This window comes from Anarhichas minor, unplaced genomic scaffold (assembly GCF_050575085.1).
Source record: "Anarhichas minor isolate MPS153535 unplaced genomic scaffold, ASM5057508v1 ptg000010l, whole genome shotgun sequence".
NCBI lineage: Eukaryota > Metazoa > Chordata > Actinopteri > Perciformes > Anarhichadidae > Anarhichas > Anarhichas minor.
This window is the reverse complement of record NW_027466456.1, coordinates 11009237-11028074: the sequence shown is the minus strand read 5'-3', so window position 1 is coordinate 11028074 and position 18838 is coordinate 11009237. Positions and strand designations below refer to the sequence as shown.

General features: G+C 41.2%; 1 protein-coding gene across 1 annotated transcript in view; it reads right to left on the bottom strand.

Annotated features, from left to right (window-relative positions):
- nr5a2 (nuclear receptor subfamily 5, group A, member 2) overlaps positions 1–3767 on the bottom strand; it is a 62102-nt gene extending 58335 nt beyond the window's left edge. The window contains exons 1-2 of the mRNA XM_076088140.1: positions 3686–3767; positions 492–610 (exon numbers count right to left, since the gene is read on the bottom strand). Coding sequence (XP_075944255.1) covers positions 492–610; positions 3686–3767 — 201 coding nt within the window. The remainder of the gene's footprint in view (positions 1–491; positions 611–3685) is intronic.
- Positions 3768–18838: the final 15071 nt, after the last annotated feature.

The following is an 18838-nucleotide window of genomic DNA, read 5'->3' as shown; positions in this document are numbered from 1 at the left end:
TGCAGGTCACTCTGGACAAGAATGTCGGCTAAATGCCTAGCGTGCAAAAATATAACCGCAAAAATACATCTCCAAAGATGAACAGAGAGATTAATACACTAAAGTAAAAAAATATATAAGATCCATAGCATTACTATGTATAGATTGTATTTTAAAATTGCATCGTACAAAACATGGCTGTTTGAGTATTCAAGTAAAATAAAAGTGAATGAAAATGCCAAACAGCACATAAACACATCACAGCTTCACTGAATACACACAGGCAACAATCAAACCATGCTCAGCCACTGTAAACCTCAGACTGACAGGCTTCCATGCACTACAGGAACTTTGTAATAACACCAATAATTAGAAACCTCACTACCAAAAACTAATTTAGACACTTGAATATTGTAGATATCAAAGCAGATACGGGAAGGCCCCCATAATCACAATAGTATTGCAATAGTGTAATGCTTTTCCACTGGGGAGTGGGGAATGAGGGCACTAACCTTGCAGCTCTCGCAGGTCAGTAGTCCGTAGTGATACCCTGAAACCTTGTCTCCGCAAACGGGACACATCTCGTCCAAGTCTTCGTCATAGGTGTAGTCCATCATTTTGAACTGGTGGGCTGAGGATGAGACACGGGCACACAGACAGCAGTCAGTGCTGAGCAATCTCTTTTCCAAAAGCCCACTTCCATCCATCAAGATGAACCGCGGGGAACCACGCGACGCAACTGGATGAGTTTTTTTTTTTTAAGTTCTGTTGGACTTGTAGAGGGGGCGACGATGAATAGTCTCGTTTGGAGTGAGTTGAAAGTACGCAACCATTTATTTCGCCTTGTTGCCGCCCTCTCTTCTACATGCGTTGCGGACAGAAGCCAAAAAATAAAAAAAAAGCGAGTCTCATAAATATGCATGCATCTAAGTCGTGAAATCACTGGGGGAAATGGTGAGATATTAGAGTTAAGGATTGGAGGAGAATATGTTTCCGCCCACAGACAAATGAAGACACACACAGAGAAGCCCTTATCTCTGCAGGCGAGGAGAAAAACATGCAAAACCAACTTGAGCCAACATTATTTTCCTGTCGAAGAATCTTGCAATGCTAAAGGCCAATTGCTGCTTTTATGTGTTTTGGTGATGCAAAAGCCGAGGCAACCGTTTAATGCGACTTTCTGCGTGTGCTGGAAAAAAAATAGTCCATTTAACAGCTCGTCAATATAATTTGACATGGTTGTTTCTATTTATAATCAATTACTGTAATTTGAAAATCAATTTAGAAACAATTGCGATTCAGCAACATTGCCACATTTTGCCATTTATTTTATTAAGATGTAAGACTGGTTACACTTCGATTTGATTATGATTGCAGTGTATTTGTTGTTCTCCCCTTTGCCTTGCGTATTAGAAATGCTTGCTTTGATAAGACTGTGTGTGACAGCGCTAAGCAAACAGCTAGGCTGACATTTACAACAGTTACAAAAGCATTTATGGTTGTAATCATAAAAAAACAGCCAGGATCAAACAGGAAAACCTCAGTGGATGTGGCTGTAAAAGTGGAAATATTTAGTCATCTAGACGCCTTCCAATGCCTCCACATATATTAGCACTGCTCTACTTCAAAATCCACTCATCTGCTAACCGAGACCTTTTAATTAGACATGATTTCTGGTTTGTTAACGCGTTGCCCTGCTGGGATCCGCGCTGCATATTCCAGCTGAAGCAACAAGTTCCACCGAGCTGCCGGTTTTTCCACTGAAGCTCAAAGAAAACTCCGAACTTTCTTCTGCATATGAGCGCAAAAAGGAGAACATTTGGGCTGTTATCAGGCTGCAGATTTGGACACACTTTTATAAAGAAGATTAACATAACCGGTGCACTGGTGGCAGTTACGCAGTGGACGAGGCCGTGGTAAATGAAAATAAATTAGTAGCTCTTGTTGGACATTGTACTAATGCCACAAATAAAGAATATTTCCAGAAATATTCTTGTGGGTTTAAGCCAGATATTTTCTCCAGCTGATAATCTATGCTTCTGCTATTTCAATGAATTATAAAAGCACAATAAACTGGGTTATGTCTGTATTACTCAAGATAAACATAATTTATTTGATGGAAATGTTTGGCCAAATTGAGTTCAGTTGAACCCTCCTGCATCCCTGCTTCAAACGAGCGGAGGTGCGCACAGTGTCTGCAGGTTAAATTGCTTTAGAAGGTGCAGAAACATACCGGGACAACACGGTCTCTCACCTGCTGGCTCTCACCTCGACGGCCACTTGCTCAAATTTCCAAAAAGCTAGAACATTTGTAGAAAATGCTGCTTATTCCAAGGGAAAACCTCTTCCAGTCCGAGCTACCTTGTTTTTAGCCCTGCGTAAAAGTAGATAACGGGCTCTCTAACAAGACACTCCTTGACTTGTGAGTGTATGTTATCAGCGTCTCGTAAACCAAGACCGGGCTAATTGACTGCCAGTTTATATTGCTGTGAAATGACGTGAGGGGAATTGGGGGGGGGGGGGGGGGGGGGGGGGGGATACGTGAGTTTATCTTGGCAGAGGAGTCATCCCCTTTTTTAAATTCACGCTGCTTTATGTGTTTTTTTATTTTAGAAAGAGATCAAGAAAAATATTGTTATATATGCCGTATAGGGAAGTTTTATATATGAGCCCAATCTGATTTTTTTTTTTCCTCAATCAGAGCTGAACATTTTTTAAATCATAAACCTGATTTCGCACATTCAACGATCAAAAGCAACTAAATGATAGACGTTCATTTGTGAGATGTTAAAAAGAAAAATACATACATCGTAAAAGCGATATTTGGTGCCCCCTTTTAATTTAGTTAAACCTAATTTTGAAATTGCATTCATTTTTAGGCATTTTTCTATAAATTACAGAATAGAAATTTGTTTAAAAATATCAATTAGTTTAGCTTAATTTGTCACACAATTATAACCATTTTACAATGGCTATAAATTAGACCAGGCTTCTTAGACTAAAGTTCACTGTCCCGAGGTCAAATATTGGAAGGAGGCAAATCACTAAATGAAACCTGTGAAATTATGCTCTGCTTTTCTTTCGTTCTTTTTGATAAATTGGCAAAAACTCTGTCTTAACTAATGTTTGTATACAGACAAACTCAAGACTCAATTCTGAACATTATACTAAGACAAAGTTAAGTGATTTATTCCAATACTACAGATATTAAAATGTTAAATACACAGATCCCCTCTGCTCTGTTTCGCCGTTTTTACGCATTAGGCGCACGCACACTTCCAGCATGAGTGACTGAGTAAAATCATTATTTGATCACCGGCCAAACCATTGAAAAGTGTGTCCAGGTTTGATCTGCATTCATGCTTTCTAATTGTTATCATAGTAAAGATAGTATCGTAGTAAAGATTCCGAGAAAATAACACCTATCCCCAAACCATGATAAGAGAAATTCCCAAAATCTCAAAAACGAATGAGCTCCAAATACCTGATAACTTGACACGTTCATCATGCAATAATAGCCTAAATTGTCTTATCATTAGTCATTTTCCTACGTTGTCCTACGCAGAAAATGTGTTGGATACACGCGTATTCAAAACTTTTGGTGACATACGCGCTGAGGACTTCCATTCCGATAACGTTCTGGAAAGTGGAAGTGTATGAAGACATGTTGTAGTCTTACTTGATGAAAATGAATGACAGTTCTTACCTTGCATATTCCTTGGCATGCGCCCTTGTTCTCCATACGATCGAGAGAGTCCCAGTGATTCAGTATCGACTTTGGGCAGCATGTCAGCGCTGCCGGCCTGAGCTGGAGACTCCGCACGGCTCGGCGGGACACCTGGACGCGAGAGGAGATGTCCCCACAAACAACTGAAAGTGTTCCAAATCTCTATTAAGCTCTTTATTTCTTACTTTTTGTCTCTTTTCTGTCGTCCACTTATCGGACCATGCTCCGAATCCGAAGTCTGATTCGAACGATTCAGACTGGCTTCAAACGCCCGGGTTGCATAGCCGGTGCGTATGATTTTTAATTTATGTAATTTCTCAAAATTGCATTTTCGCACGGAAGAGCAATACTAACGCAGTGCAGACACGAGTGATTCCTTCGATTGTTATTCAGGAATAGCTGCGTGCTGACTTAGGGAATCGGTCTCTTACTCAAATGAGAAAACTGCACAGCGTCCGGATTGAAATACGATGGTGGGTTTCCCTTTAGCTTTTCCAAAAGTCTTTTTTTGGCGCATCACCCATGAAAGTGAGACCTTCAATGTAACTTTCAGGCTTTAGCAGACGAGTACGCGCCACCGGGGCCGCCCCCTTCTGTGCGTAAAGTCGGATTCGGTGTGCCGGTCGGACTGTCTGGAGATGTGGAGACCTCTCCTCCTCCTCCTCCTCGCGGCTTTGTTTACTCCTCTCCCTCCAATCCGGGGCTCATGCGGTCCTCTGACATCATCCTTCCCTGATCCAATCAGGCGAGGAGACCGGGAAACATCGCCACAAACCCTCCAGTTCCGTCTCTCAGAAATCTCAGCTGTTTAATCCCGATAATGATGGACTTTAAAAGTGGAGGGAGAACAAGGAAATCAAGCAACGTGATGCAACTGCATGTGAGAGCAGACTCAGCGCACGGAGCGCAAAGGCAGCGCGCGAGGTACGTGGGTTGGAGCGTGTTATAACAGGGTCTGCAACGCACGCATGCACGCCGGTACGCATAATTCTAAAACGTAAAGTTATTGTTTTTTATAACATTATATATATGTTTTATCTGTAGCAATTTAATGTAATGTTTAGTTGATCTCAATAATCAATTGTTGCATCATGCCCTCTGCTTCTGTGATCATCTAGTAACGGTCCCACTGATCATTAGAACGTCATAAAATATAATTAAATCAAATGTACTTACCTTTCTTCTTTTCTTTCTTTCTAACAGGGGTATCTCATTTTATAAATCAAAATTCTGCCCAAAAGCTATTACAAAAAGTAATTTAACCGAGAAGCTTTTGGGTTTGTTTGCTCAATTATAGAAAACGTGAGCAGGCCCGGCCTCAGGCTTATAACGGCCTTTATTTTCGGGTCCCCATACGCAATAAACTATGCCTTTGCTTCTGAATAAGTATCAGTAATTGGCTGAGCAGGGATCAATTAGTGATCCGACGTCAAGCTCAGGCTATTTAGTCTATTCCAAATTAGTTACATAAAGACAAGAAATTATTTTGTTAATATTTTGATTATTCCACATACAAACACATAAACACTTATTTTACTTTACAGAGACACAATATATCGGGGAGGATGAGCAGGGGCAGAGACGGAAAAGTCCCGGGGCAGACCGCCAGACACACCTGAAGGGTCGCAGAGGGCACGCTCCATGCACACACTTGTAGTCGCGTCCAGTATAACAATGGCAACACGCAGAGATAATTATGTTAGTAATATATGATCATTTATTAGTCTTATCGACCTATAAAATGTTGGTATTATTTGGATGGAAAATCACCACCGAGCACAGTAAGGGGAACAAACCACTGTTGTAATAAATTCCTCAAAGCACTGTCTCTTCTTTTTTACTATTTCTATCATTTGTAAGCATACAATTTAAATTCTAAGGGAAATGTTTAATGAAACAGTTTCGTTTATTTATCTGTAAGACCTATATGCACAAGCAAGCATCATCTTTTGAAGCTATTGAAAAGCAGGACAAATACAACCACATTATTTAAAGCTCAGGTAGAAAAATACCAGAGGCTTTGTCTAGACACAGCCCGACCTGTTGCATTTCATTTTAGCATCAGTTATATTAAAATGCAGTTAATTATGTATATGATTTATGTGTGCATACTCTTTTTTTTTTAGATATCTTGATATGTGATCCGGATTGTATTTCAGTCTTTTCAATACAAAATGTCAAAAGTTTGACTGTGGCAACATTGGCTACAATAAATTATCGGTTATATCCAAAAGAAACGCATGTTTCATGTTGTAATGTGCTTGTGCTGCAAATACTGTTTTCCATAAAAGCTCAAACATGGTCAGCACATACAAAACGCCTGCCCTGATTATGTCCACTGTGGAGCTAACCTGATCCTGTTGTCATAGTTTACCACTCTTTGTTTTCAGTCAGTTCCCACTGAAGCTTCAAAAAAATCCAATTTCACCCCTGTGCAATGATTTCCTTCACAGTTTCACCTGTAACAGTAAGGCCAAACAAGTGGGTTATACATTATAACAACAAAATAAAATAACAAATTAGTAAACTTGCTGTGGACTCAAATAAAATGAAAATAATTGAATGCTCCTCCTATTCCAGTACCAGTAACCACTCAACCTCCCTTCAAAAATAAACACTGATACAGATTATTCTTGTCATCATTGAGTGACCAGCACATCAACCACAATTTGGACAAGGTGCAGAAGCTTCCACCAATCAGCAGCATGCGCTTAATGCTGTGGTGTGATTGGTTAAAGATGGGTTACTTGCAGTAGTGGGGGCAGAGTAGGGGGATGACAAGAGGGAGGACAAGTAGGGGCAGGAGGCTCAGAGGGGGGATGTTAGGTTATAAAATGACACAGACTGATAAGACCTGCTCTGGCGAAATAGCCACACTGGAATGATTAACCTGTATGGAGAGAGAGAGAGAGAGAGAGAGAGCAGGGGAGAGGGGAGGGGGGCTGTGGTGAAATGAAATGAGGGGCACGGGAAAAAGGAATCTATGAAAGACCGGTCATAAGGTTCAAACATGAAAAGACAGACAGCAGACAAACGAACAGTATGGAGAGCGCAAGGCTTGTTTATTATTCCGAACTACAATAAAATCATTGACACCTGAAACTGTATGAGAGAGAGAGAGGTTCTTTAGTGATACTTTATCTAGACAGTTTACAGTTTGAGGTGGTAAAAGTAACATAAATAAAAAGTCATGCCAACCCTGTTACTCAAACTTTGGACTAATTCTCAGTCACGTTTCACTTCCAAGTTTGGATTTATCTGAATGGCTCTCACACACACACACACACACACACACACACACACACACACACACACACACACACACACACACACACACACACATTGACTATACTTTCAGATACAATATTCAAGGCTGTAAAACAAATATTTTTACATGCACTGATTTATTAAAGAACACAACTAATTGTCTATAATTTTCAACTTAATGAGGAACCATTGAGCATTGTTGTGAGCGTCTGTGTGTGTGTGTGTGTGTGTGTGTGTGTGTGTGTGTGTGTGTGTGTGTGTGTGTGTGTGTGTGTCTGTCTCTATGTGTATATTACCATGTGGATACCTGGTGGGACATGTGCAACATTTCTGTGCTTGTACTGTTTGCATGGAAGTCTGAGTATGTGTGTGTTTGTGTGTGCTCATTTGTGTTCATGAATGAGTTTAGTATGTCTGCATGTATGACTGATCTGTTCTGATCAAATAACAATGGATTGGAATTGCAACACACACTAACGTCATTAAATTATAATCAACACACTCGCTATTCATACTCAGGAAATCACCTATCCAGCCCCACCACCCTGAAGCACACACACACACATGCATGCACATCTCTCCCCCCACCTATCTCTGTTTTCTTTATTGGAGACATAATGTAAACAGTCATTTGCTCTAAAAATATTACGGGACCCGGCGTACAGAGCAACGATGCATAAAACAAAACAAAGACGGCGGCGATGTGAAAAACTTTTATAATACAAAGTTGTCGCACAACATAAACACAACTATATAGACCAATAACAACACCTGTATTGTGTAAAAAGCTGTACTTGCATTAAAGATAAGTGGTCAGATAGAGGTGACCAAAAGTTGTCTGCTTAACAGTATCTCATGCTGCCTCTACTGGTATTTAGATTCATCTGAGAGGATTTCTGTTGGTTGTGAAAACCGACTTTCTGTGAACAGATTGTGAAAAAAGAAAGAAAACGATGCATATTCAAATTTAGCTCCGTGTGGGCATAATTCCTGCATGGCGCTTTTGCCTCTTTTCTGATTGTCCCTTCCTAATTCCTCAGTATATCTCATATCCCTTTGACTTTCTATTGTGCCCTAGGTCAACTGCTGTTACCTGCTTAGGCTGTGGACAGTCACTGGATTATTGGAGGAAACTTAGTCTGTCAACAGCAAGTGTTGACATTTGGGCTTAGGAGATAAACCTCACAAGGGATCAAACAAAGACTGGCCCTTTTGACTGAAGAGTGGAGTGTGGGTGTTTGTGTGTGTGCGTCTGCATGAATGTTTGTCTAAAGAGGTTTCAGTGTTGCAAGTTTGCTGCTGACAACCTTATGTGGAAGGATGCTGATATTGTCTGAGGGCACACCTTTTAATGATTTAAAATACATCATGATGAATCTGTATCTAGAATATTTTCAGGCTTGTAACGTTTAGTCTTATTTGTCTATGGTACTTGTAGAGAGGTATCACAATTAATTTGACAATGATGTAATAATCTTTAACATATGCTTCACATAGCAGCTGTAACACTGGTTAATGGAGTGTAATGATGCAGGCAGGAGATAATAAAAAACAATACTGTGGGCTACTGTGACATAGAGCAGGTCAAGGCTTGGCTCTTCCTCAGCCCTGATGAAGTGTCAATCACATTGGAGTGAGGGATGGTAATAAGGATGGTAAAGAAAAAGTGGATGGAGAAAGGAGAGCATCAGAGGGAGGGAGGGAGGGAGGGGATAGAGGGCTACCAGTTTAATGTTTCTGACAGAAGGAGGGGAGAGGAGAAAAGGAAGAAAGAAGAAGATCTACACATAGGTCAATGTCCCACTAACATCTCTGACAGAAGGATGGGAGAAGGCAGGGGAGGGGTAGAATACAAGGGAAGAGCAGAAGTAAGAGGAGAGAGGAGGCCACTGGTTAAGAGACCACTGACCTGTCCAACCCCGGGAGAGAGATGGCACAGATTTCAACTCAAAATCACTTTGTTTTGAGAAATATGTGACTAATTTAAATAAAGTGGAGTAACATAACGACTGCACGTGTTTTCATACGGGACACAAGAAGTCACTGAATGGGTTGATGAGTAATGTGAGTCATATTAATGGCCTTCACAGTGACCAGACCTCAACAGTTGAACATTTAAGCCGCATAGTGTCACTGACTATAAATATATACATATACATATAGCACCGATACTAAGCACTGCGCTGTAGCAGGTCACCAGACGTTTTTAGTACCTTTACTACAGTACAAGATCTGAATACTTCTTCCACCTCTGCATTAGCTTAAAATCAGATGTGGACACCCACTACTTAAAATGTATTTGTCACCTGAAGAGCCAATGTCCAGAGCTATGGCTTGCCAGGCAAAATCTTTTTTTGTCTTTACAATTACAACTAGTCTCTCCACTTCCATTATTTGATAAACATGAGAGCGACAATAATGCTGTGTTCACACTCAAGCGGTACAGCAACAGGTTTCAAGTCATTTTCAATGGAAGAAGGAGACGTGAAGAAACAAACAGATGCTGGTTGTCGCTGTGTGACAGGTGTGACGCCACAAATTAAAGGTGAACTGGTCTCAACTTTTTTTTAGCACTTTACTGACAGGGTCTGTGTCATGGAGGTGCTGCATTGGATAATGTAGCAGTGACCTCCATAGCGCATTCTGACGCCTCTGTTCCTTACATTTATGTGTAAACTCCCGTTAGGTTATTTTGCCACGTCCGCCGTTCATAGATCATGACGCTGTTGCACGACATGTCGCTTCATTAGTGACGCCTCACAGAGGGGATAACGGCACACACTGACATTACAAGCCCAAAACTACCTTTTACCCCCATCATCACTGAAAATGGAGTTTCTGAAAATCTTCGACCTTGCTTTTCAGTTCCCTAAGCTGCCTTTTGGGTGTGGATGAAACCCCAAAGTGCATTGAAAAAGCTACATTTACAAAAATGCCTGTGTACGTGTGGACAAGGCCTTATTGTTATCTTTTTGTGCTTCATTTGCATTCTTGACATTGCATGCATTTGGCAAAGCTTGAAACAAGGCTAAAAGTTAAAGAGCAGGGAGACAGAGTGCAAGACAAGATTAGACGTGTAGAGAAGGGAAAGAAACAATTAGGGTTGGAGTTAAATATGGAAAGGGTTGAGAGGGAAGTGTGAGAAAGCACACACAATACACACATACAATTCACCCTAGTATAAACATTATGCTCGGAGAATGTCCAGGAATATATGCTGTGGTAACTCTGACTCACACAACCTAACCACTTCTCTGTCGTCTCTACACACACACACTCCGGGATGTCCAACATTATAATTAATCTGCCTGCTTCTTGGATCTTTCCCAAGCACTTCTTTAGGAACAGAGGTTTAATTGTTATATCTACTGTCAGACTGCTGCAGCTCTGACCCTAGACTTCCTTACTACTTGTTTCGTTAATGTGGGCCATTTAGAAGAAACTACTGTTGGAAACCCTTTAAATGGATTTGTAAAGGAGTGTCAGGCCAATGCCTAAAATGTCAAATCGGAAAATGAGGATATGAAAGCATTTTCCTGTTCGCCATACAAATACCAGACTCTATGGTCCATTTCAGGTTATGTCCTTTAGTAAAAGGAATGTATGATGTAACCCGAGAGCTGATGTGTCACTTAAAAGACCATATGGTTTTTTTAATGCGTCTGATGGTACTTTAAAAACCATATACATTAATAACATGCACGCATGTGACCCAATAAACAATGTACACGCACACACACACACACACACACATCCTTTCTGTCGTGCTTGTCTATCTCTCTTGCTCTCTAAACACACTCACAAACACAAGCACACACACACACACGCACCAGCACAGAGCAACTGCTAGATCCATTAGCAGGTCATGTAACAGTCATTGTTCATTGCTTCGTCTAAGCTTCTATTTTCAAGAGCCAGCAGGAAGAACAATAGTACACGCCAACACTGTCAGCTGTCTGGGTCGTAAGAAAATCCAAACAAACCACAGGGTGAGGTCTCTATCAGAATACAATATTGTGTGTGTGTGTGTGTGTGTTTATGTTGTTATGCATGCAAGGGTTAATAACTACATATCCTATCAGCCCTTGCACTTATTGTCTTATTCTTTGATGTTTGTTTACAGCATGTAGTGATATCATCATCAGCTTGCTCTAAGGTGAAATGGAGGTTCCCATAAGGGAGTTTGAACGTCAAAAACAGCTGCGGAGCAAGTGTTAGCTCATTGCATTGTTCTCCTCAGACAGGCATGCAGTTGCTAACATACATGTTTAAGTGTGACTCTTTACTCCACAGCGGAGGTGTGGCCAAGGCACAACTGAGAACGTCAGTGGAAGCCTGCTAAATGTGAACAGGGAAAAGCTTACGAGCTTGTTTGTGGTCAGTTAGCAAACCTGTTAGCTTAGCTCGGTTGCTAATGAGACAATGAGTTCACACAGTTTATTTAAAAGATGGATTTTTACCATCGTCTTCTGTCTCATAATGGTCGGCAAGCTAGACCATTTGTGCAACAGTTTTTACTCCAACACAGGAGGATAAATAAAAGCGAATGGTATTATAGTAGGCTACAGATAACAAGCTACGGTAGCTTCCTGTATTTTACTCTCAAAGTCAAAGGTCAGCACTGTAAAGACGGCTTGGTATTGGTCAACTATGCAACTCTGCGTGTCAGAGTTCACCAAGGTTGAACTTTGTGGATTAATTTCGCCGCCCCGAGCAGATCTTCAGATCATCTCTGATTTCATTGCAATGAATAGAATCTGCCACACAATTTCAGAGTTTTTAAACTCTGCTTTGTTCCAGCCATAAGGCTAAGTCTGACTTTTCTCCAACTGAGAAAATACAACAAATAAATACACCTGGTTTCCATTACTATTGCTCGCAAGATGATTAACAGGATAAGAAAGAGAAACAAAATACTTAAAATGATATTACTTGTTTTCTGACTTTTCCAGAATTATTGATTGTTCTTGTCAAATACCAGATTAACCACTGTAGGCCTTCAAACATCTTTAAATAGAGCATCTGAGAAGGTAAAATCACTCTGCCCTCTTTGCACCAAAATCAAGTAACAACTGCTTAACTTTAAGGGATCGTACGGGGAAAAGTTTCAACAAGGAGGGACTCACTAACTCAAGTAGAAGCAGCCGCCTGATGCAAAGCGGGTAAACAGAGGAGTGAACGACAGCACTTTATCGGCACATATATCATGGAATAGTGATGGAACAAACGTGTCAGAGAAATTATATGAAACAGAGAATCTTTGGATGGATTTTTCCATCAACCCCATCATTCACATTCATGATTTGAATACAAGGACAAAATCCTCTCACTGGGGCAGTTTCAGCCAGGTGAGTGTGCGGTCATTCATGACAGAGGTTTGCTTACGCACACACACGCACACACACACACACACACACACACACACACACACACACACACACCTGCCTCTTTAACAATCTATTCTCTATTCACATTGCTGTTAGTCTAGGTGAATCCTGGGTGATTGGGTGGGTTGTTAACTGCTTTATTCTTCTGTCTGAGACACACACACATACATCTACATACACACACACACACACACACACACACACACACACACACACACACACACACACACACACTCACAAAGACCCTGGGGTCAGTGTGCGGTTGGCTGTAACAGCCTGGATAGTGAAAAAGTGTGTAAAGAGGATGGACTGGTCTTACTCTCTCTGCATGACAGACACACACACACACACTCACAAATAGTAATGGCTGGTCGACTGGTGTCTGTGGTCGCAGAGCGGTCAGTTGTGACAGACACATCGTATCCCCTCTGGCTGACCCTTAGCCACACACACACACACTCACTCACACACACACACACACACACACACACACACATATACATACGCACGCAACTGTGCCCAATGGACCTTTCAATTCTTCCTTTATCCAACCCTTGTCCCTTTCTACAAACCTGCCATGCCATTCACCACTGTGCTAATGGCACAGAACCGCTATAAAGCCACATACACAACTCCACTTCTGCCAAAATGCACAACTTTAACTCACATTTTCATTTTACACATTAGAATAAACAGACAGAAATTCTCAGCTTCTGTTTGAAATCCTTTAAATTATAGAGGGCTACTGTACATATAGAATCTAGCGAGTAGTTATCACGTCTTGCGGTGCATTTCAGATGTCTGTTAAGGTATGAGTCGGCATGTTACGTTGCTTTTGAAGGCCATTTTATGACAACTGTCAATTCGGTTTTCAAAGAGAAATTCACTCTGATGCACTTGAGCACTAATGTAAAACAAACTGTTGTATTAGCAACCTTGCAGTTTGAGAGCCCATTTAATTGTCAGATTAACTATTAAAACAACTTGGGAGATATTGTTTTTTGGTGTCTGTCAGATTTAATTAACCGTTTCTCTCCAAATCCTCCATTTTACATATTTTAGCCAACACTAAGTCTACACCATGCCATCTAATTTTGTGTGAAAAGGACATAAGTCCACAACTGTTTTTCCAGGTCATTTTATTAACAATCTCTGTCAGCTGTAAAACAACTGAAAAAAAAAAGTCAGCATCTACTTTTCTTTATCCTCTTTTCAGTTGCCAAACAACACTACTGCCAATATATGGTTAAAAGTAGGAAAGACACAGCCCGGTGGACCAATTCACTTTTTTATGATCACTACATCATCAACATAAATACAGGTTAATGACACCAGCTGTGTGATCTGCAATATCAACATTTAAATTGAGTGATCACAGAGAGAACTGTCAACTTAACTTTACTGCCACACAGTCCCCAACCCACACATGGGCTTTTGCAAAAGCTCAGGTTTCCCTGTACACACTTAAACTCAAAGCCAGCATTTTAAGATGCATACACGGTGGAGACCCTTTTGGAGGAGCTCAATTTTGAGGAGGGAAAAATAAAAATAAATTCTGAATGGAGGGCTGAATCAGAGAGATTACAAATTTAACATAATGCAGACAAACTCGGGACAGTTGAACCGATCACATCTTTTCTGCAAATGATATACTTAAAACAGTGAACAAGCTGATGATATGTATTTATTCATATATATTGTCAGGATATCTGAGGTTGAACTCTTTCCTGCAAGCTGATGCATTCTTGTACACTGCTCACATTGACTGAGATAATACAAAAAGAAAAAGGAGTTTAAGGATTACCGCCATATTGCCCTGACAATCACCACAAAGAACAAATCCTCCCAGCACCTTTACTGTTCTCATGATGTGAACATTTCTAATCTAAATCCTCCACTGCTGCCCAGTTTGAAGGGCTTACACCTCTAATCAATGTGTTGCTATTCAATTAGGGCAACTATTGTGCTGTGTCATTCAGAGAATGGCTAATAAAGCCTAATTGCAGCGCACAGATCCATAAAGTCAGGCAGGTGAAGAGGCTGAGAGAGCTGCTTTATGGGTTTTAAAAGAGGGGGGTGGGGGTGGGCATTGTTCTCCCATGATAAAGTCCTGCTCCACTCTCTGTGTGTGTGTATGTTTACTTACCTTTCTGTGGAGGCCTGAAGGTATAATTTTTGGTGACGTGCGTGTGTGTCTGTGTGTGTTTGCTTACCTCTAAGTGAGAGGCTGAGGAAGTGGGTGATGTGCAGGTCACTTGGTCACTATGACAGCTTGTGTGTGTTGCTGTATGTGCTTAGACTTAATGGAGAGTAAATACAAAGATCCCAACCATTAACTGTGCCATAATGGTTGGTCATGGTGACACTAGGAAACATTATCTATGGACAGTTCCTCTCTTTGACTGAAGGAATTTGGTCCTGGAAATATACGCTCTTTTGTTCGTTTCCAATCCTCCACAACGGAACCAAGAGGTCACATGGGAGCTTAAAATGTTCGAGAGATGGGGCAGCACTGTGATTAACCTTAATCCATCACTGATGAATTGAGTCACACACCTAACAAAAGTACCAGAAAAAACATTATAGACTTATACAGACATTGGAGAAGTTACTCTTAAATATTCAATAACTCTGTACCAGAGTATCATACCATCAGGGGCACTTTATTTTATTTGGAGACAGCTTCTTGGTGACAAAGATCTTTTATTTCTCTGCCAGAAAGGACCTTTTGAAACCACACGAGCCATATGAAAGAAGTGAGATTGTCTTGTGTTCTGAATACATGAAAGTGTAAAAGATTACAATAAAACCAAGTGTTGGTACTTTTGAAGCACATTAAGTAATTTAAACAATGCCTCTCTGGACTGGATCCCCATGATTTGAGATTTAAGAGATGTTACATCATATTTAACGAAAACTTTCTTCATATTCAAGCTTTCTGGTCTGGCTGCAGAATAATCCCCTGTAACCTAAAGATTACCAGTTTGATCCTTGTAGAGTCACTGTGTCCAAACAACAGCCACGCTGAAAGTCTTTCTGAACTGCTTTTGATCATCTTTGTGAATCTTCCCCTTTTGAAAAATGCTGTGTTCCTCGCTGAAACTAATGCAGTCATTTTGCTGACATGAGAAATGTAGAAAGGAGGTTGGCCAGCAAGTTTTTTTGACAGAAGTTTGGACAGAAGGAGACTTGAGATGTGAGTTAATTTTATCTGGATGGAGTCCCTTCTGCATTGAATAATTTAGTCAGCCAGACAGTCAGTCAGCCAGCCAGTTGGTGAGGCAGCCATTGAGTTCACAGTTTGTCTGTCAGTTGATTAGCCAGTCCAGCTATCAAGATTCAGTCATTCAGCCAACCAGAGAATGATTTGGGGAGACGACCCCTTAGCCAGTTGACCAGATAGCTAGCCAGGCTGCTGCCAGGCTTCAGCTTGTGGTGACGAGTAAGTGGTCTGTTTGTGAACCAGTCAGGTTGTCCCACCACTTGTACAATCAGTCAGTCAATCATAAAGTCAGCTATTTAGTCAACTAGTTATTGAATTGGTAAGTCAGTCATCAGTCAGTTAGTCCATCTGGCGTCTTCCAAAACAGCAAGTCGACCTTTTGTATATTTTCAGAGCTGTACAGGCAGATGTGTGTGTATTTAATGTAAAAAACTGCACAGCATATACATACAGTACAGTATGTGCATTTGTGTATTTGTGTATCAGTGTGTAGTGGACCACCCATAGGCCTAAAGAGTCTCTGGGTGAGGCCTGGATCTGGATTAATTATGGTCTCCGTAAGAAGTGGTTTTGTGGCAGGTTGGGGGGAGGGATGGGGTTGTTACACCTGTGAACTCCGTCACTGCAAACCTCAAGCCAGCTCCCTGACATGGGGCGGTAGGTATGTTGGCCAGGATGAAATGACTCCCAGCTTTCCTTCCTTCGGGCCCGAGGGGGAAATCTCACACATATGGTCCATATACTCCTTTGTCCAAAAGCGAAGAAACATCAAGAAAGAAATCCAGATATGTTTTAAGGAATGAGAAAGTTCTCGCTTTCCAGCTGGATAGGGAAGTGAGAGCAATTTTCTGAGAAATGCGGACAGAGTCCCCTGTTGTGGAGATATATAGGAACTGCCCTTTGCTGGGACCCCAGCAGATATAAATGGTGCTTCAATCTCGTCCCCCTGGCAGTGGGTCTTCAGGTGTTACCGAGAGTTGGAGGCGTTTTACCTCACGCCGATGCCGGTAAATCTGTCACCTAGAATCCGTCACTGGGCCGCCAGTCGGAGGAAACAAATTGTAGCTTTGGGTTGGAGGAAGGGTGGAGAGGTAGGAGGAAGAGGAGAGCCTGGAGGGAACGAGAGAAAGAGAGCGAAAGGGAGAGAGAAGTGACCTGTCAGCCCAGCCCATTCATCATCTGGACAAAATGGTCGCCTTCGTCCTTTTCCGCTGACTTGCCAAAACATCCTGTGGTAAGCAAGTTTTAAGGTGACGTTTAAGTGTGTGTCATTGGCTTTCTTTTTCTCTCGCTTGCTACCTTTCCTTTGGCCTCATCAATATTAGAAACATTTCCTTGTTTGCCTTTTTTGAATGAAAAAGAACACACTAGCTCCATGTTTTCATCTAGCACAGTGCAGATAGGTCGGCTGTTGCATCTTCTCCCATGGCATCAGAATTTAAGGACACACCATGAATGGGAATAACATTAAGTCATGAGAGTAAGAAAAGTCGTGTGTGGTATTTAAAGAAACGTGGTGAGGCGGCTTCTCTGGTCGTTCTTAATTATTATTTTTTTTATATACAGCAGCGGGCCCCATCATCTAACATTGTACAGTTGTGTGTAAGCTATTACAAGTTGGCATGCTGTGGACCACATTAATGAGGACCTCCAGTTGGAGCGGTCAGGTAGAGTTGGGTCTGTGGCGGCCAGAAAGCTGACAGCTTGGTCCTCTGGAGAAAATGGTGAGCCAGTTTGGGTTTGGCAAGACTGTGTGTGTGTGTGGGAATTGTTCATTCTGTATGTATTAATATAGAGAAAAAGAGAACATACAAATAAATGTACAGTACATAAATGTAAACCTGGGTGCAATTTCTCAAGGGAACACAAATATAAAGCCACAGACTTTAGCAGTCAAACGTTGTTGCTGTCGCACACATGCTCAAAACGGACAAATGCAAAAACCCGGCCTATTCTCGGATACACACACAAACAAATGAATGTGGACTAAATTAAACACTGACAATTCAAACCCTTCATAGGTACGCTTGTCGAAGGTCTCATTAGGCCTGCTGTTGTAGAGCTGAGCAAGGGACCGTGAATTGTACAAATGGAGATATGAGGGCTCGGCAGTCTTGCAGACAATTTCTCCTCAGAGGCAACCATGGGTATTGCAATCAGTTGTACACATGGAAAGTGAGGGAAGTAGTTTTGTGAAGAATGAAAAGACCGTAAGAGAGAAGTTAAGATCCTGTCTACATTCTTGCTGCTACAATGTGACCGACAAGAATTTACACTTTTAATGCGTCTTGGACAGATTGGATACCTGTCTCATTTCAACAAGGCTAAGTGTGCATTCAAGAGCCATTCAAGATGGATTGAAATTCAATTACTCAAACAACCTCACTGAATGATCTGTGTGGGTGTAAGAGCAATGTGGGTGAAGGCTTGTGAAGATGATGAAAAACGTCTCGTTTCATGCATAGTTCAGAAATACGAGTCATCCTTATGTTTGTGTTAGGTTTATGGATGGTTGTAAGGCCAAAGGAAATAGTTTATATGTGAAGATGCAGATCTCAATTGGTTTTTATCAGGATCACAGACACTTGAAATGTCAAGTGGCAAAGTGGCTTAGATGTTGCGTCAAACACTTCATTTAAAGGTTAGTATTTGCAGCATAGGTGTCAGATCCATCTGTTGCAAACCAAGAACTTGATGAGAAAATACATTTAGATTTTGTGATTTTTGATTTGATGTATTTATGGTTGTTGTCAGTGAGGGAGATAAAACAGCGTCACAAATAAATATATGAACTTCGTGTGGTGCCCCGTATGGAGCTTATTCTGCCATCGCTGTTGTTCTTCCTCAACAGGAGTGTCAACTAAATGCATCATTTTTAAAAGTGAACTTTTACCTGTGTTTTCTTCTTCAAAATGTGCAGTAAAGTGTCTGAAATACAGAGGCTTTACACATTCAGAATGTATGCATGAGCCTAAAGCAAACCATCTGAATCGCATATATTTCAAAACAATACGTCATACTGTATATCTCCACATTCATGTACAGTGTGTGATGACTGATGGGCTTCAGTGATGGCCTGTCAATACGCAGCATGGGCAGGAAATAAAGAGACCCCCCCCCACCCCCTTTTCCCCAATAGGCAGCAACATAAAGAGAGGTGGGGTGGTGGCGAGGGTGGGGTGAGCAGATAGATCATAGTAACAGCCAATAATAAATGGATCATGCTTCTATGTTTTTAAAGCCAGTGGCAGCTGT